This window comes from Myodes glareolus, chromosome 4, assembly GCF_982192425.1.
Source record: "Myodes glareolus chromosome 4, mMyoGla1.1, whole genome shotgun sequence".
Classification (NCBI taxonomy): Eukaryota; Metazoa; Chordata; class Mammalia; order Rodentia; family Cricetidae; genus Myodes; species Myodes glareolus.
In genome coordinates, this window is record NC_142029.1 from 66,215,438 (window position 1) to 66,235,500 (window position 20,063).

Consider the following 20,063-nt stretch of genomic DNA (forward strand, 5'->3'; position numbering starts at 1 on the left):
AAGATGCGGCTTCCGGGAAGGGCTGGGACACAGCGGACAAAAGATTAGGAGGCGCCTGGCCCCGCCCCGCCCTCCCAGCCCGTCACCCTCGTCCTTCCAGCCTGCTAGCTTCAGAATCTTTCAGTCCGTCGCCCGTGCGCCCCGGGACCTTGACCTTCGCGTCCTGCCGAGTCCCGACTCTCGAGCCGCCGTTGCCTCTGGGACATGGTCCTTTGCATACAGGGGTAAGCGCAGCTCTCTCCCTGCCCATGCCCCGTGCGGGGAGCACGGGAGATCACAGGCCTCCAGCTAGCTGCAGAATTTGGGAGGGCTTGACCGGCTGGAGGTGATGGAGTACGGGAGGAACACGAGTGGTACGCCTAGGATCCCCCCCAACACACACACACACACACACACACACACACACACACACTTAGTAGTATGGATAGGGAAACCGGACCGGCGAGCGGTGGGAGGAGCCCCCAATTCCTGAGATCTCACGGGCAACAACTGTAAGAGGTCCTCCGGAATGGATCTTACCAGTCTAGACCTTTTTTTTAACCCAAAGTTTACCTAACCTTCCGGTTTCCTACCTATCAGTGACCAGCCCTAAGATCTCTCTGTGTTCAGGTGTCCATTGCTCTGTTCTAGGTTAGTGTTTAGGTTCTTGGGAAACCAACCTGTCTTTGACTCTCCCAAGGCTAATAACCAACACCGTTAGGAGGACTCCACACACCTCTTTTTAGCCCAGATCGAGGTCTCAGTGTGACAAAGACTTTCGCCTGCCTTCTCCAAGGTTTCCCAAAGACACGGAATATGGGACTGTAGTGGTAGTGCGACTTGATAAGACAAAGTTTTGGCCCCAGCTGAATGGTCTTGGCACCCCTGTTTACTCTGTTTCAGGGTCCACTTAGGTCATTGATCAGTCAGGAATTCAGGAAACGCTAGGAGAGGAAATTCATATGTGTGCATATTACAAAGTCAGGGAGAGCTGAGTGGTGGTCCGGTGGTGGTTTTTTAAGTGATGTGGGTATGGTGCTAGGTGAGAGGGAGTGGAAGGTGGGGTCCGGCTGAAGAGCCCTTGGTGTAAGCAGTCCTGGGTCTCTGGGAGAGACATGGAGGTGCTGGGACGTTCCTACCATGTTTCTTCATTCTTTGACCTGAAGTTTGGACTCCCCAGCAGACCCATACCCTGTCTTCCTTCTTGAATGGCCCCCTCCTCTATTCTGGATCCCTACCGCCTCTTTGATTTTGCCTTCACTGAAGACCCCTGGGAACCTTAGGGGCAGTGTTGGGTATTAGGGAAACAACATCTTTAACAGATGTGTGTGTATCCCACCTCCCTGGGCTTGGTTCATCTCACTGTTCTCAGGCAGTGTTCTCAGGCAGACTTAATGGCTAGATTCCAAGACATGCACACACAGGTTCTTGAAACACACCAGTCCTCAGCCCCACCACGATGACAGAGTGGTAGACACTCCCATGCCTAGATGTATAGTCTTTCCACAGCCACCTGTGGGGAGGAACACAGTCATTCTACACCTAGACACGATGCTAAGCCCAGAAGTGTCTACTACACACACATGTGGGACTGTGCAAGAGGCCTCACTAAGTTGTCTGGTCATGCTTACCACAGAGCTTGTGGAATGACTGGCTAGCTGCTCACATTCTCTCAGATGGTACCTGGATCGGCTATGAGCCACAGCAGGCAGGTCACCTCAAAATTCTGCCTCTCACTCCCTAAGTGGGACGCCAGAGCTCTCCCAGCACAGTCAGACTGCTTGAGTGTGGAAAAACCCTTGGCAGGCAGAGCCAGTCACCCCTTCTCATGAGTGGTCACAGGACCATGACCTTCTAAACACCACTTACACTGTCAGGTTTGGCTTCTGTCCCTGCTGACTGCCACCAGCTCCTAACCACCCCTTGCTGTTTACAAGCAATACCCGATACAGATGGCCTTCCCACAGCAAGTGTGGGCAGAGCCTAGGGTTTCATTATCCAACAGGGGCCTAGACACAGAACTGAGGCCTGGACACATATTTTATTAGAAATAAGAGAAAGCCAACATTCCCTCCTCAGGAAGCAGGGCACCTGGATCACCACCCGGGTGGGCTTCCTTGAATTTCAGTCATTTTAGTTCCTCTAATCCCAGGTCTTTAAATTGCCAAACACCTCAGGGCAAGTAGATACTCCTCTAGAAGGAGTGGAAATGACAGCCAAGACTAGAGCAAACTGTACACAAAACCACTCAACATAGCAGGGCTGACTCGACAGGGTGGAGTCTGGAATGTAGGTTGAGTGTTCTGTCCTTTGGTGGGTGCTCATCAGTGCCTTCAGAGGCCACTGTCTCTCCTCGCCTGTGAGAAGCAGAGCCCAAGACGGGAATCTGGCAGGTATGGGTAAAAGCTTGTTGAAGTCTTGAAGTCCTAGCCGGTGTGGACTGGGGTCCCCCCAACAGATACTTTCATTGGCAGGAAGCTACCATGTAACCTTAGGCCTTCTCCTGTAATCTTGAGGTCTTGCTGAGGATCCCACCCTCCTTTATCCTGTGTCTCTACCTGATACAGTGGTATTTGACAGGCTACCTCAGTCAGAGCTCAACTGGGAGATAGCTTTTGCATGGACAGATCCCCCCTTCTTGTGGTAGGAATGCTGAAAATGCTCATAGGGAGTGGCTTGGTGATACCAGATGAGGGTTAGTTTGTATGCAGTAAATGCAGGAGAGTAGTAAAGAACCTTTTGAGAGTGGGGTCTAGTAAACCAGGGTTATGGGTATGTATAGTTCAGTGGTGGAGCACTTACTTAGCATGTGTAAGCCTCTGAGGTCAATTCCCAGCACTCCAAAAAACAAGAAGGAAAGACCTGTATACACGAGCTGGATGTGGTAGCGCACCCCTTTAATCCCAGCATTTGGGAGACAGAAGCAGGTGGATCTCTGTGAATATGGGGTCACCCTGGTCTATATAACAAGTTCCAGACCAACCAGAGCTACATAGTGAGACCGGTTTTTTGTTTTTATTGTTTTAAATCTATATATTTGGGGGAAGCAATCAAAGGATTTTTTAAAAATGAAGAATATGTTGCCTGTCTGCCCTCTTCAGATCTTGTCCTTTGCTGGCTGTGGAGCAAATTGGGCAGCGGCCTCTGTGGGCCCAGTCTCTGGAGCTGCCTGGGTCAGCCATGCAGCCCTTGCCCACTGGGGCATTCCCAGAGGAGGTGGCAGAGGAGACCCCTGTCCAGTCAGAGAGCGAACCAAAGGTGCTAGACCCTGAGGAGGATCTGCTGTGTATAGCCAAGACATTCTCCTACCTTCGGGAATCTGGTAAGTCCCAGGGGAGAGACAGACCTTGTTCTGGGAAGTGTATGGAGGAACTAAGCTCTTGGAATTTTGACTCTGATCTGGGAAGGCCCTGCCTCTAAGTCTGATGGGAGAACTACATCCCTGTCCAGGGAACTGTGAAGGGACTCTCCATCTTGGCCTACCCTGGGTTGGTACCTTTAGGTAATTTCTGATCAGTCCCTTGGTCTCCTCTCTGTTTGTCTAGGATGGTATTGGGGTTCCATTACGGCCAGCGAGGCCCGACAACACCTACAGAAGATGCCAGAGGGTACATTCCTAGTACGAGATAGTACCCACCCCAGCTACCTGTTCACGCTGTCAGTCAAAACTACCCGTGGCCCCACCAATGTACGCATCGAGTATGCTGATTCTAGCTTCCGACTGGACTCCAACTGCTTGTCCAGACCTCGAATCTTGGCCTTCCCAGATGTGGTCAGCCTTGTGCAGCACTATGTGGCCTCCTGTGCTACCGACACCCGGAGTGACAGCCCGGATCCTATTCCTACCCCAGCCCTGCCTGCACCTAAACAAGATGCACCTGGTGACTCAACCCTGCCTCTCCCCACGGCTACCGCTGTGCATCTAAAACTGGTGCAGCCCTTTGTGCGCAGGAGCAGTGCCCGCAGCTTACAACATCTGTGTCGCCTAGTCATCAACCGTCTGGTGGCCGATGTGGACTGCCTGCCGCTGCCCCGGCGCATGGCCGACTACCTCCGACAGTACCCCTTCCAACTCTGATGGGGCCAGGCACCCTGCTCTGCCTCACATAATTATAGCCTGGAGGGGACACAAGCCCCAGCTGGACCTGGGTTCCTGCTGTCCCTTCTTCGGTCACCCTGGTGCCTGCATACATAGAGCTGGATCAGAAAGCGCCAGCAAGAACAAGGCAGGTGGAAGAGGGGTTGTCACACAACTCTGAGGTCAGTGCCTCCGGGTCCCATGTGGCTGTTTGTGGTGAGCCATGTGTCAGAGCAGAGAGAGACAGGCAGGATCTCATCTCACCCTGGAGGCTGGACCCAGGCCTCTATTCACTAGTGTGCCCTAACCACCTGAACTCTGTGTATTCTCCCAGCCCTGGTTTCTCCATCTGCTGGGTAGGGCAGGCTCCCTACCCATCTGGAGAGCAGCCAATCTGTTTCTGGGAGAGTATCAGCCAGAGGAACTGAGGTTGATGGTACCAGCCCCTCATGGGGAAGTAGGCCAGGCTGGTGGGGAGGGGGCTACAAAGTTAAACAGTATTTATTTATTTATTTTCCTTGTGGGGATTGGGGGTGGATTAATGGTGTGAGCCATCCCATTTCTCTGCCCTAAGGCCCGAGTCAGCCAAAGATCCCCAGCCCTGGTTCTTCCCTGTGGAGAACCCCATCCACGGATGTCTTGTTGGGCCCAAAGTAGTCCTGAATGCCCTGGCCCTGACCACCTGCGTATGAATGTGCCCACTCCCTTTTTCCCCTAGCCTCTTCGGGAGGCTGGGTAACCAGACAAACGGGAGCCAGAAACACGGAGCTCACACTCATCTCCTCTGGGGGCAATGCCATGGCTTCACAGAGCTGGCTTCTCTGTGGTGCAGCCCCTGCAGAGGGCACGCTCTGGGTCAGGAAGGGGATGCTGGCTAGGGCTGCTGCTGCAGCTCTTCAGCGTCTGCTTCCTGCCCAGGAAGTTGCCCACATGTGAGAGAGGGAGAAATGCATACCTAACGAGACTTTATAAAACAATTATTATAGCACAAAAACCAGTTTGGTAGTTTCTCTTCCACTGATTTTTCTGTATCGATAATAAAATTATGCCTTCCATTTACGAAGCCTTCAGCGGGTCATCTGGTGTTGCAGGGAGTTTGTCTTTCTTTCTTCCTGTTATTGCGATCCCGTTCCACATGGGGAAAAGCTGAAGCTCAGAACCTTAAAGGACTGAGCAGTCTCTGTCAGGGGCCTGGGGGTGCAGGTAACAGGGAGCTGCCTTTCTTGTTGCCTTCCTCCTTGTTCCCCTTGGGAAATGAGAGACAGGAGGTGAAGGTCTGCCTTCATGCCTTCTAGGGTGCTATCCACTGCCCTGCTGGCTATGTGGGAAGTGGGTTGCAGAAGAGCTCCAAGCCCAAGAGGTGTATGAAGAGGAAGTATCCATTCAGTGTGTAAGTGGGCACGGAGGGAGGGCGGTAACTTGAGAAGAAGGAGTCACAGAGCTCAGGCCGCCAGTCCTTGCAAGGAGAAAGCAGAGTGGAAACAGAGGCACAAGGTATGAGGATCCCTGACTTGATGCCTGAGAGAGGTTTCCCAGGGAGTGGGGCAGATCAGCTGACACAGGTAGTGCTCAATGAGCTGGCAGAGTCTGGGCTCAGGCTGTTTGGGGTCAGAGGACCCTCTCCTTTGAGTCAAGATCTAGCACATGAGAAATATAATTAAGATGGAAACGCTGTCCCGGGTTGATGGTCTGACTCGGAAATATTTAGACTGCTGGGATCCTGCTACGCCTGATCTTGTCTCTGGTGTGTGAGGGCCTCCCAGGAAAGCGCCTCCCAATTGGGCTCATGGCCTTCTAAGCCTTATTTTGGAAACGATTTGGGATGTGTTCTTAGTCCTGAGACCATTAGAAGCTGCAAATTACAGGAGGCCAGTAATGGTGGAGCGTGAGTAGAAAGCTATGAGAAACAGCATCTTGATATAGACGACGAAAAGAAAAAAACAGAATCAGGGAGGCCCAGGACTGAGGACAAGGAGTCATGACCAAGAAGAGGAATGACATTGTAGGGGCTGGGAAGATGGCTCAGGGGTCAACAATGTTCGCTACTCTTTCAAAGGCCCAGAGCTTCCAGCTCCAATGGAACTGATACCATCTTCTGGCCTCTGTGCACCTATATACACACCCAGAAACACACACATAAGAAATAATACTTTTTTAAAGGAATGACATTGGACTAGAATGAAGAAGAGGTAGATGAAGGAGGGACGATATTTTTAAAAGCTGGTGGTAGTGCCCAAGTCCATCTCTTTGGTCTGACACCTTCTCTGTTGCTGATGGGAGCTGATAAAACTTTTGCTGACTGTGGGGGACAACAGTGCACCTCTTCCAAGTGTCACCATGGCCCTGGTAGCGCCTTTTCTTCAACTTTGATCTTAGCCTTTTTTTCATTCTGAAAATGTGTGAGGTAATCCCTGTTGCCCTCCACGCCCCCAGATCTGAGTCATTTAGTGGGAAAGTAGTGGGCACATAGGGGACAGAGTTAGGCTTTCCACGTCTGGTGCTTCAACCTGAACATTCGGCTGCTAGAATAAGAGGAAGCAGGGAGAACCCCATTCTTCACACTAGGGACTGCCTAAGAATGCCTGCCAGGTGCAAGTATGCGTGAGGACTCTACTCCCTGGGAGTGGGGTCCAAACGCTACTCTGGATTCAAATACCAGGAGCAGTGGCTGGTTGAGGCCACACAGAGAGAGAGTTCAGTACAGAACAACACTCGCCTAACTGCACCTCTGCCCCCTGCGGCTCTGTGAGATGAGACTAGGCAACCAGGTGGCAGCCTGGACAGTGGTTTCTCTCCACCTGTCTCTGCCTGCTGAAAGCACTGGAGCCGTCCTGGCAGTTGGCCACGCCTGGCTCACCTCAAGCCAGAGTCTATCTCTTTCTTGAGAAGGGGCTGCCAGCGGCTGACATTTCAGTCTTTATATGAGAGGAATAGCAACACCTGCCTGGGCATAGGGACAGCAGAAAACATGCCACTGGACCCCAGACCCAAGTCAACAGCCCAAGCCTAACAGAAAGGGAAAAGCAGCTGGCCAGTGTAATCACCCTTTGATGATCCTGGGTTACTCTAAAGGGCAACCCTGTTGGCACTAGCTAGTGGGGAAGGGTGAGCCATGAGGTGGGCATGCTGGACCCTGCGCAATATCCAAATAGTAATTAACAGTAATCCTTTATTGACTGGGTCCCTTCACATATGCTCTTTGGTCACTGAGCCAGACTCCATCAAGGCCCCGGGACAGAGCAGGGAACGAGACAGATGTGACCTCCGTCCTCCTGGGGCTTTGTCAGTAGTGCAAGAGAGGCTGTAAACAAGGAACAATTGGGCAAGTTTTGACTGGGTGACACGGCAGGAGGTGGGGGCAGAGAACGGCTGTAGGTGTGGGGTCTCCCCACAGCAAAGGGGGTCTGGGTCATGTCTGAGTAGCACGGCAGTGAACCTGGCTACCAGAGTGAAGAGCAGGGCGTGGTCCTGTAGATGTCGTGGGCAAGGGCTGTGCCAGATCCTGGGAACAAGCAGCACAATGGCTCTAAGGCAGAAACAAGCCTAGAATCCAGGATGGAGCAAGAAGGGCAAAGTGACCACCTCGGGGTCTAGCAGGCTGTATTGAGCTCTGATGCTCGTTCCTAAAGGACTCTAGGTGGATGGCTCCATGGTAGCCAGTGAGAAGATCCACAGGGGACGCCATAGGAAAGCAGAGGAGGCAAGGGTGGCAGGGTGGCAACTTTGGATGTGGCTCATTCCCCATTTTTTTTTTTCGGTTTTTCAAGACAGGGTTTCTCTGTAGCTTTGGAGCCTATCCTGGAACTAGCTCTTGTAGACCAGGCTGGCCTCAAACTCACAGAGATCCGCCTGCCTCTGCCTCCTGAGTGCTGGGATTAAAGGCGTGCGCCACCACTGCCTGGCATCCCCATTAATTCTCACTCCTGCCCTGCACACTCACAGAGGTTGTCCCTGTTTCCGGCTGGAGGAGTACGGCTTACAGCAGCCGTTCCTAACCAGTGAGTTACGACCCTTTCACAGGGGTCACCTAAGATGACCAGAAAACAAAGATATTTACATTATGATTTGTAACAGTAGCAGAATTACAGTTATAAAGTAGCAGAGAACATAATTGTAAGGTGATGTGAGGAACTGTATGAAGGGTGGCAGCTTGAGGAAGGTTGAGGACCGCTGGCTTAGAGAGAAGTATGGCTAGCTCAGGGCCACAAGCCTTGACTCTAGGCCTTATTCGTGTAGCTACTATTCTACCCTGTCTCTGAAGACTCGCCTGCCAAAGCCTTGAACTCTGAAGAGTAAAGACATTCAGCAGGGCTTGGCTGGAGGGGTGGAGGGCAGTGCTGGAGCTAGGCCCAGGAAGATTCTGCCCTGCCAAAGGAAGATGGGTTTGGAGAGCCGGCCTATGTGATATCCCTCTCTGGATTCAGTGCCTCTGGAATAGTTGGGGGCAGGTACCACAAAGCAAACCAGGTATTTCTTGTCAGCAGATCTAACTGGCTAATGTCTTGCTAAGATGTTTCATTCAAGATTACTGAGTCACCCAGCATTTCCTTGGTCCCAAGGACCCCTGAACCTAAGTTCAGCATTTAACTTGCTGTCTGAGCAGATCCTGCTAGAATGGAGTTGAAGCCATGATGGGCTATCTCCACTCTCAGATGGAAACCCTCCTACCCTAGGTGTCTGCGGTGCAGTGACTTCAGGGGTCTGGGGCAGGAAATCAAGTGCTATCCAGCACCAAGGGTCTGCGTGTCAGGCTTCTGGTCCTTTGGTCGCTGAGGACATCTTCCTTTACAAAGGAGCCTGGGCAGGCCAGAGCAGCCCTTTTCACACCAACCTGTTAGACCAGTTTTAATCTAGAGCAGGGTTGCACTTGGCCTCCCCACCTCTCTCTCTGGCTCAGTGGGGAAGTACAGCCAGCCAACTGGGGGGCACCCCAGTGGTCACTGTAGGGCAGCTGGATTGGGATCCGTGTCTGGGACACAAGCTAGAGGAGGTCCCTGGAGGGTTAGTTCTGGCCAGACAGCAGACCAGAGGGTAAGTGGAGAGTGACTGGGCCTGACTTTGGGGAAAAGCCAAGCACATGGAAGCCGATACTAATCTCTGGGCGGGAGATGCTGCGGGCTGAGTGCAGAAGGAGGCCAAAAGCTGTCTGCTCAGTGGAAAGACAATGGTTTCCATGACCCAAGCCTGGTCAAAGCAAGCAGAGTCCAGAGCACAGCAAGTAGGAAGGCTTGGAAGACTTAGGGCTACTAAAAGCCCTCCAGAACTCTTCCACCCACACAGGAACTTATTGTCCCCAGAGATATGCCGATGGTATGGTTGAAGGGGGCATGGCATCTAACACATGCTTTCCAGGGTGAGAGTCAGAACCTTGCTCTGGGGACTTTCCCCAGCACTAGCACCAATAAACCAGACCAAATACTTCCTGTCACCAGAGGTGGGCTCTCTCTTTCTACCAGAGATCTGGAGTTCAGTTCCAGCCTGTGTTAGGCCAAGGCTATGTTCTAAGTGCCTCTTGGCTCTCAGCCTCCCTCAAGAAGCATTTACCCTTCCCACTGAGCACACCAGTGTGTGCATTCATGTGTGTGTGTGCGTGTGTGTGCTCGCATGTGTGCTGACCTTTTCCCTTGGCCAACATTCCTTTGTTTTCTTCGGCTCCTTTCAGGGGACAGTTTGGTAGGAAGAGCTACAGAAGAGAGAGGTCCTCGGGAAACATTTCCTCAAAGCTCAGACACATGAAGTCCTATCCAGATGAAGATGGTTCCCGTGGTAGCCTGAAAAGATGGAGGGGCCGCAGGAAGAGACCTCCTGGGAGGGTGTGCTGTTAACCCTGGCACGTGGGTGCCTGCACCCCTGGGATCTTGCCATCATCAGTCTGGCACTGAGAGGGTAGCCTCAGCTTTAACAGGCAAAGCTGGGTGGCTCTGACCAGGCTGTTTTTAATTTCATGAGATACACATTCTCATCACAAAATTCTGGGTTTATTGTCTGTGGGATCCATTTGCTCTGTGGCCTACCCAAAAGGTGCCAGGCTGGGTCTGCACAGTCCTATACCTTTTCACTTGGAGTCTGCCAGTCAGTATCAGAGTTGGGAGATGTGGACTTTGGGGACACCAGCACCCCCTTTCCAGCAACTTGATTGTCCCCAGTTTCTCTCCTGGGTCTCAGCCGGTTACCTGTGGAGGGCAGAGAAGGCATAGTGTGGGCAACTCCGCCCCCACCCTGGGTGAGGTGTTTTCGCCAGAACCATAGCAGCTGTGGCTAGAGGCCTCTTCCCAGGAAGAGCAGAGCGCCTCTTCCAAGAACTCTGAGGAGGGCGGGCAGGAGGGTGCGCGGGGGAGTTAATTTTAAACCAAACAGCTTTCCACGCTTCTCAGGAACTGGTTGCTCAATGTGCTCGGGCAGGTCCCAGGCGAGTGGGCAGGCCCGGTGCCAGCTCAGAGGTGGTGTGGGTGGAAGACACCCAAAGGAGAGGCCCAACTGACCTTGAGGGAATTTAAACTGCCTCTGCACACCCATCAGGGCCTGTCTCTCCCTGACCCCAGTCAGCCACCCAACTTGCTGGGGGGACTTGGAGGGGGGTGACTTACTCAGTTCTAAGAAGACAAAGACATTATAAAAAGAATCATAGTGAAGGTGTCATGTTCTTTCCAGGCCCCAGAATTCCTGCTCCCATCTCCTTCACTGTTGAGAACCTGCCATACTGTCCCCTGGCCTGTCCCTCTGGATGTTTTCTGATGAAGGCCTCCTCTGAGGGCCAATTTTCTGGGGGAAAGAATGGTAGGGACCAGGCTAGTGGGATGGTCAGTGGAGTATGGAAAGCTGGAGGAAGTGACAGACCCCCCCAGGGAATCATTTTCCTTTTATGTAGGGAGAACTCCAAGGCCTGGGCACACAGCAGACCAGGAGATAGGGCGGTTCACTTCATTGACCTCCTAGGCCCAACCTTAGTGTGTTTATCCCCTCCTGCCTGACAGTCTAGGGCCACCTCCCAATGTCTAGCTCATGAGGGTCTTCTCTGTCGAGAGTCATCTATCTCTTTCTGTTCTCCACCTCCAACTCTCCCTGTCCTCAGATTCTAGAAACCTAAGTAGGCTCTAAGAAAGAATGCCAGGCAAATGCTGCCAGGAGCTGTGGTTCTTGGAACCAGCAATGCAGAGACAGGGGACACTTCTTGGAACCTGACAGCCATTCAAGGGAAAGACTCAGAGGACATCCAGTGGCCTGGGGAAGAGACACTCTGTCAAAGTCAAAGCTTCAGCTTACGTCCCCACCTCCAGGAAGCCCTCCTTGACTGAAATTATTCCCTTCAACTCCGTCATCACACTAAGGACTCTCCTAGGGCAGGCTCAGGTCTGGTGTGGCCTATAGGGTATCTAGTGCTCAACCTGGAGCACAGTGAACAACTAGAGATAGGCGTGGACAGCAGAAAAAGGGGGTGCATGTGCACAGGTAAAAGGAGGGTGTCTGACATGAGCACACTGCCAGGTCAGAGGAAAGAGGAATGTAAGGGAAAGGAGGCCTTCAAGGTGAGGTCAGCAATGCCAGGTCTTGCTGAGGAAGCCTCAAGGTCGGCGTTGTTCTGATCTTTAGATCCCTGCACCTTAGAGCAGCCCCAGCTTCAGTGCCAAGCCATCCAGGGCTCTCCTGGCATCCCTGGGCAGCCTTGAGCCAGCACCTGCTTTCTGGTACCTTTGTTTTCATTTGCCAACATGGAACTAACTGCCTCTCCACTCATATCTACACATTGCTCTCCCTCCCCACCTCCAGCACCAACCTGTAACCTACCTGTCCGTATGTTTCAGAGAAAACCATGCCCCCCACCCAGAGCTGATCCTGGGATTGAAGGCCAGGGCAGGGGCTGGGCAGCTATGAGGGGGTCTATAAGGAAGAGATCCCCAAACCCTTGTAAAAAGGCAGTGCGGGTGACCCAGGACACACCTCCCTGCTGTGCCCTCACCTTGGAGCTGCTGGGACTCCCAGCGCAGCAGACAAAAGCGGGAGTGCTACATTCTCTGCCACTCAGACAGGAGCCCTGCTTCCTGTCCCTGGCCAGGCTGGCCATGGCCAGAGAGAGCTTGCTGTGGAGAACCTGACCTGAGGTTCACTCCATGTAGTTGGCAAAGCTGCTGGACTTGCTAGGTGATTCTAGGGCCAGATCACCAAAAGGTCTGGACATCTCTGAAACTCGGTCTCCCCCGTCCCCCAACTCCCCACTCCCACCCCGTAAAGTGAGGGCAGTGCCATCATCTGCCTTATGGAATCCCGGTAAGGTGCCCTAAATAAATTGTAAATTGGACCACTTCACTCTTCTCTGAGATCTGCTCTCTGGGCCCTGTGCCACCTCTTCAGCTTCCCCTTCATCAGGAACCCAAGAGCACTTGCTGGGGTTCCCTTTGCAGCACAAAGCACTTGCAAACACACCTCCGTCCTTCCCTCTCTACCACAGGCCCTGGCATATGCTGTGCTCTGGGCAAAGGGACATGCAGCGGTCCTAATATACAAATCTAAATATTGAAAAATCATAAACTACAAACTGCTAATATAAATGTGCTAGCCTTGCAAAAGGTAGGAAAAAAAGAGAAAAAAAAGAAAAAAAATAAATGTGCTAGCCTTTTACTTAACAAACATGTTTGCATAGCAATAAAAATATCTATCAATGGACAGCTTTTATAAGTATGAAAGTCAGGCAATATCAATGATTTTTGAACTTCATGATAATTATTCATGTCTAGGTGTTCTCTGATAGGTCTGAGGTTTAAGTAAGAAAACAGAGATTTGCTTAACTCACAATGCATTCTCTATTTACCCTGTAGTTGTTCTTGTTTTTATTCTAGAAAACATGATCATGTTATTATAATCATGTACAAGACCAGTTATTATAAGATTTGCTTGTAATTACTGTTTTTGATAGTGATGGTTTACAAGGTTAAAAAACATAATATACTGGGCAATAGTGGCGCACACCTTTAATCCCAGCACTCAGGAGGCAGAGGCAGGCGGATCTCTGTGAATTCGGGCCAGCTGGTCTACAGAGTTAGTTTCAGGACAGTCAGGGCTACACAGAGAAACCCTGTCTCAAAAAAACAAAGCAAAACAAACAAACGGACAAACAAACAACCCATAATATAACCAAACAGTATAAAAATGTTAGGCTAAAGTCAGGTGGTGGTAGCACACACCTTTAATCCCAGCATGCAGGAGGCAGAGGCAGGCAGATCTCTGGGAGTTTGAAGCCAGCCTGATCTACAAGAACTAGTTCCAGGACAGGCTCCAAAGCTGCTACAGAGAAATCCTGTCTCAACCCCCCCCCCCAAAAAAAAATTAGGTTAAATGAAAACTATAGGTACTGGAGAGATGGCTCAGCAGTTAAGAGCACTGGCTGTTATTCCAGGGGACCCGGTTCAACTCCCAGCACTCACATGGCAGCTCCAACTGTCTATAACTCCATCCAGTTCTAGGGGATCTGACACTTTCACACAGGCATATACCAATGCACATAATATAAAAATAAAAATTTACTTTAAAAAAAAAGAAAAAGAAAAGTACCAAAATTAAAAGTATTTTAAACATAGGATCAATATTTAGTATTTATTTATTAATTTATGTGTTTGTTTGTTTAATTTAGACAGGGCCTTAAACTTCTGATTCTCCTGCCCCATCTCCCGCATGTTGGGAGTGTTATAGGCATGTGCCATCATGCATGGCTTTATACAGTCCTGGGTATCAAACAGACATACTTGACAAACATTCCACCAAGTGAGCTACATCCCTAACCCCAAAAATTAATTTTAAAAGAAACGGCATTGAGGCTAGGAAGATGATTCAGCAGTTAAGAGCACGTCCTGGTCTTTAGAGGACCCAGGCTCAGTTCCCAGTATCCACATGTAGACTCACAGCCACTTGGAACTCCAGTTCCAGGGGTACCCTCTTCTGGCCTCCGTGGAGCACACATAGTGCCCACAGATGCCCACAGGCACTCACACACATACACATAAATAGCTTTGCTTTTTTTTAAAAAGGTTATTAGAAGTGAAGTAACAGGTTGGGATGGTGACTCAGCAGGGAAAGTACCTAAGACTGCAGTTCCATGAGCTCAGAACCCACTGACGTGCCCACGGGGCGAAGTGACCTGCTTGTGAGTCCCGTGTTAGGAGGGTAGAGACAGGAGAGTCTCAGAGCCTCAAAGAACAAGGCAGAGAAACCAGTGAAGACCCCTGATGTTGGCCTCAGTGCCCCCACAGGCACTGGCATCCATATGCATGGATATCCACCCACATGCGGACTCACGCACACGTGTGAAAACATGTGAAATTAATAATTAGTTAATGAAAAGGAAATAACTTGGGAGGCTGAGGCGAGAGGATTACCATGAGTACAAAGGCCAGCCTGGGCTATAGAGTGAGTTCCAGGAAGCCTGGCATACTGTTGCTATCTCAAAAACACAGCAATGGCAGCAACAAAAACTGAAGCAATAAATTACATGTTACATAATAATGTCAAATGATAGGATAAACATAAAAATTAAATTTCAATTAATTTTAAACTAAATTAAAATTTTGTTTTCTTATTTAATTTTTTCCCTTCCTTTCTTCCTTCCTTCCTTTCTTTCTTTTTTTTTTAGAGACTGAACCCAGGGTCTCCTATATTCCAGGCCAGTGCTCTACCAGTGAGGCCCACCCTTAGTCCTGAAGTTTTTATTAAGTCGTGTTAAATGTTTTTCATAGAAAGGAATCTTCTCAGAATGCAGTTCAAACCCTCCATGACAGCTGCAGGGGAGTTTCTGCTGTCTCAGAGCAGACCCTGCCTGTGTTTCCCTGAGGTTCAAACTGTTACCATAGGAGTGGATTATGGACTCGTCTCTGCACCAGGCACAGGGCACCGAGTCCCTGGTATTGGTGATGCCCCTGAAATATTTGTAAATCTATCAGAAATCTATTTTTATAGATTTTGACTGTACTTCAAACAATAGATTTCAGGCATGTTAGGAGAGAATGGTAACCGACCAGATGTAATTTCCAACAAGTAATACCAGAATAATTTTGGGAAAAAATTCAATGCCCCCCTCACCATAAATTCTTAGACAGATCAAATATTTCAAAATTAAAATGAAACACTGTTTAAAATGTCCTCTGCAGCCCCTCCTGGGGACACAGAACAGTGGCTGGGAGGCAAAGCCTCCTCCTAGGCATGTCTTCCCTGCATTCCCCCAGCACACTGAGACAAGAACCCTAAAGCATGTAGCTTTTTTGGAAGTGATGCTAAGGAGCCCCAGCAGGAAGTTGGAAGACTAAGCTCCACAGTTCTTGTCCACCTCTGTACCTTTGTCGGGTCAGTGAGCACCGATAGCCCTTGTTCCCAGGAAAATAGAGGTGATCCCTCTTTTGTTTCCAAACCAGAAGCTTTATGCCTCCTGCCAGCATCTCTGAGAACATGGTAGGCTAACTCATTTGCTTACACAGTGGATAAAAAGCTCAGCTTTCATCGTACTAGTGTGTGTGCACATGCACATGCGTGAGCATGTGTGTGTGTAAGCATGCACGTGGAGACCAGAGTCCACTTTGGGAGCCGTTCCTCAGGCACTCTCCTCCTTGAATTAGCGTCTCTCACTGGTCTGGAACTCATCAAGTAGGCTAGACTAGCTGACCAGTGAGTTCCAGGAATCTTCCTGTCTCCACCTCCCCAGTCATTGGGATTATAAACGGGCACAGCCACGCTTGACTTTTATATGGATCCAATCCTCACGCCTGCATGGCCAGCATTTTTGCTCACTGAGCTATCTACCCCAGCCCAACACAATTCTTATATAAAGGACAGGAAAAAGTGGTACATGGGCCAATTTTAGTCTTAGTGGGTGGACATAAAGGGGACAAAGGCTAGAAGGAAGGAGTCTTGAGTCACAGGAACATCCCAGAGGATGAGCAAGGTGGGGAGCATTTCAACAGAATGGGAGGCCGGTTCACTCAGGAGAGAGGACGGATGCAGGACACTAGCCAGGGCAGTCATAGCAAAGGTGCAGAGAGCAGGAAATCCTGGAGAAGCCGCTGAAGCTTCGAAGGATCTGAGGTTGGTCCTCACCTGGGCTCCAAAAGTGTCAGAGATCTGAGTAGTCACCCTCCCAGACCTATCCCCCCAAAACACTGTGTGACACCAGGCAAGCCAAGAAAGGGGACTGACTCTCAGTTTCAACTTTCTTTTCCATGAAAGGAGGTGATGTGCTGGGGCTTCCAGGGCTACCATGACACAGAAGTAGTGGTTGGGCCTCTGAGACAGGATAACACGAGCGCGCACGCGCGCGCACACACACACACACACACACACACACACACACACACACACAGCCTGACCCAGTTTCCACCCGACAGAGGTTCTCTAAGGACACCTATGATCATGAATTCCAGCTGACGTTCAAGTGCCACACCCATGCTTATGCATGTGCATGTACATTCCTGTGCAGAGGTATATATGTAGTTTTCTGATAAGCATTATAAAATGGCATATGGCCAACTCTTCATGGAGGGTAAAACCTGTGTGGGTCCCCATTGCTGACAAAAGAAATCCTAAAGACCCATCTGTGTCTCCATCTATGAGCTCTCTAAAGACAAGGAACCTAAGGGCCACTACCTTCCTGTATCCAGCACACACAGTTGACACTTAGTAAAATCCTGGGGGCAAACATGTGACAAGGAAACAGAACAGACAGGACATAAAGCATCTCAGCTCACCCTCCCCTAAGTTGAGGTGGTCTCATGCCTCAGCTGCCCCAGAGCCACTGACAGAGGATGCTGGCAGGAAAAAGAGCTTGTCTCAGATGCTATGTCCTCACCTGACCCTGAATTCTGCCCGAGCCAGTGGCCCTAGGGAGGCTGAGATGCCTGGCTCTTGACTGTGACTCAGCGGAAGAAGATTGAAAAGGGGGGGTAATGCTGGGGCCCAGAAGGGTTTGCTTCTCATTTCTCTCTTTCCAAAGCACAGCCAGTTCCCAGAAATGAAGGTACCCAGAACCAGAGAAACCTGAGACTTTGTGGGGCCCTGGGTCCCCCAGTCTGCCCACCTTAAAGACACAATCAAGCCTGGGGAAGCCCCTAGACCACACCTACTGTTTGGGCCTTCTTTTCACTGCCTCAGAACCAGAGATCGTGGACCTGGCACGTGTACTGCACAGCCAGGTCGGGGCTGTGTACTCCAGCGACCTTTCAGAAACACGTGCCCCAGATGCAGCTGCTGTGACAGATGCTGGGTGGGAGAAGATGCTTCCAGGACTCGAGAAGTGGATGGTCTGGAGGCTTCAGGAACATAACAGTCAGCACAGAAAAGAAATCGATGCCTCATGCCCCTCCCACAAGTTCCTTCCTTCTCCCTCTCTCCCTCCCTTCTAATGTAAAAAGTTTTAGCATTTATTTGTTGTGTGGATGTATTTGTACACACACACGTATGTGAATGCCATGATGCTCATGTGAATGTCATATGCATTTTTTCCTTTCACAGATAACATAGGCAGCAAATAACTGCATCCCCATCTTGTTGACCCTCTTCTAATTTTCTTTCCTTTCTCTTTTTCTTTCTCCCTCTTTTCTTCTCTTTTTTCTCACCCCCCCCTTTTCTTTTTCTCATATTGAAAAATAAACAGTGTAGGGAAATGGACAGAACAAAGGTCACCATGCTAAGAGAAATAAACCAGACTCAGACACATGTCCAGTGTTTTTTTTTCTCATAAGCAGAATACACATACACACACACACACACACACACACACAGAAGGACACAGAAGAGGGACTATGTAAGGGGAAGAAGAGGGTAATGAGGGGCAAGGCAAAATATCAAATGTTTTCTCTTATGCAGAATCTATGCCCAATACACACTATATATGACAGGAAAAGAGAGGGGAATGTTGGGGAGGAAAAGGACAAACAAAAGAGGGGGAGGGTTGGGAATGAATAAAAACAAGATACAATGTAGCCAGGCATGGTGACTCAACGCCTTAAGTGTCAGCATGGAGGAGGCAGAGGTAGGTGGATCTCTGAGTGCCAGGCCAACCTGATCTACAAAGCGATTTCCAGGATAGCCAGAGCTACATGGAGAAACCGTGTAACGCCCCCCCCCAAAAGAAAAAAAAAACAATGTATAAACATACATATACAAAAATCTAACAATGAAAACTCATTACTTTGTATGCTAACTAAAAAAAATTAAAAAAAATAAATATACAATTTTAGGAACAGTGGTATGACTCAGCAAGTAAAACACTCATGGTGACCTGAGTTCAATCCCTGGAACCCATGTGAAGGTGGAAGGAGAGAATGGGCTCCACAAAACTGTACTCTGATCTCTACAAGTCTACCGTGGCACACGCACCCTTCCTCACACAACAATAATTAATAATGATGATTATATCTAAACATCACAGACTCAAACAAGCACAGCCCACAATTATCACATGTCAGAATCTTCCCCAGGACCTGAACTTGAAATGAGCCTCCTGTGGCAGTCGGAGACTGTCAGGGAGGTTGAGAAACACACCACTGTTCCTAACCACTTACCTGTGAGTCGAGTCCCTCGGTCCTGTCTGATGAAAATCAAACATTGAAAGAAAGTAGAAGCTTAGACCACCATAAGATTCTAATCCCTGGGGCTGGAGAGATGGCTCAGCCGTCAAGAGCACTGGCTGCTCTTCCAGAGGACCCGGATTTGGTTCCCAGCACCCACCTCAGACAGTGTAACTTCAGCTCTTGCAGAGGACTGGAGTTTGAATCCTAGTGCCCATGTCCAGCTGCCTACAGCTCCAGTTCCAGGAGCTCTGAAGCCTCCCGTCTGGGCTCTATAGTCCTGCATGTCTGTGGTGCACAGATACACAAACAGGCAAAACACTCATACATACAAAATAAAAATAAATACATCTTTAAAATAAAAAACCAATTCCCATCCTAGGCCCTGGTGCAGGCATTTGTGGGGTTTTTTTTATTTTTGTTTTTAAACATTATGTTATTAAAATGCTGCTTTTAACTTTTACAAACGTACCTGAATATCATGTGACACTCACTTAGTTTGAAGGAATAAACAGTTGTAAGGGGCAGGGATAAAGCGAAGGAGAGTTTTGCCAGGAATGGTGGCACGTGCCTTTAGTCCTATTAATCAAGAATCAGAAGCAAGCAGACCTCTGCTGAATCCGAGTTCAGTCTGGGCTATGCAGCAAGTTCCAGGCCAACATAGTGAGACCTTGGGGCCTGAAATGCTTCTTCCTCCCAAGGCGATGGGGACTTACCACCTTAACTCACCTGCCAGTCAAGAGCCAGAGCATGATGTCTGCCAGCCCCACCTCACATCCAGAGTACAGGAGTCCTGTTTCAGAACCGGTTACTTGTCCTGCCTCCTCCGCAAAACCCAGGGCTTCTTGTCTGGTTCCTCTGCAGTGGGATGTGAAAGCTGGGTAACCAAGAGAAAGCTCACCAGATTCTGGTGCTGTTTGCTTTGGCCATTTTCCCCTTTGCCTAGGGACCTATGTTGGCTCTGGGCTTCTAACCAGCTGCCAAACCTGTGAGGCAAGGCCCCGGGATGCAGGTGGCCTCTGTAGCCTGCTCACTTTCTCTCCTGCCCAGATGTTGGAGGACTGGGTACAAACCCCAGCAAGGATACTTGCTGTGTGACTCTGGACAGTCAGGCCTCACTCTTTATCCTGACAGGGGCCAGGCAGGCATCCCTGATGTGCTGTTGTCTGACTTATGACCAAAGGTTTGCGGTGCTCATCACTACTTATACATGGCAGATGTTGTTACTGTTGTTGCCAGCCCCAAGGCCGGGAAGCATCTTCCCAATTGGATGCTGTTCTCCCATGGGGTCACATCTGGATCTTTGGATGCCCAATACTGCCTCTAGGATGTTCTAAGAGTATCCTTTACTCTTAGACTCACTGTCTCCAAATCCCCACTCTCCAGCTCAGAGCAGTCCCAAGCTCCTCTGGTGCCAATCAGAGCCATGGAACACACGCACATCATGGTTCTGACCACACCAT

General features: G+C 49.9%; 1 protein-coding gene and 1 long non-coding RNA gene across 2 annotated transcripts; one reads left to right on the forward strand and one right to left on the reverse strand.

Annotated features, from left to right (window-relative positions):
• Cish (cytokine inducible SH2 containing protein) lies at positions 1–5,116 on the forward strand. Its single transcript, XM_087905519.1, has 3 exons — positions 1–224; positions 3,081–3,301; positions 3,525–5,116. Exons 1-3 carry the CDS (start codon positions 205–207, stop codon positions 4,055–4,057), a joined length of 774 nt encoding a protein of 257 aa, XP_087761645.1. The 5' UTR covers positions 1–204; the 3' UTR covers positions 4,058–5,116.
• A 4,897-nt stretch (positions 5,117–10,013) lies between these two features.
• On the reverse strand, positions 10,014–17,498 carry LOC125388657 (uncharacterized). The gene is made up of 2 exons (XR_007228306.3): positions 17,155–17,498; positions 10,014–10,230 (listed from the first exon to the last, which is right to left on the reverse strand). It is a non-coding gene; the product is annotated as an uncharacterized LOC125388657 (long non-coding RNA).
• Between the last annotated feature and the right edge of the window lie 2,565 nt (positions 17,499–20,063).

Excerpts from the sequence above, each read along its gene's own strand:
- Cish (XM_087905519.1), top strand. The coding sequence starts at position 205 with ATGGTCCTTTGCATACAGGG. Across the intron at positions 225-3,080 it reads ATGGTCCTTTGCATACAGGG|ATCTTGTCCTTTGCTGGCTG; the intron begins GTAAGCGCAGCT and ends TGCCCTCTTCAG. Across the intron at positions 3,302-3,524 it reads CTCCTACCTTCGGGAATCTG|GATGGTATTGGGGTTCCATT; the intron begins GTAAGTCCCAGG and ends CTGTTTGTCTAG.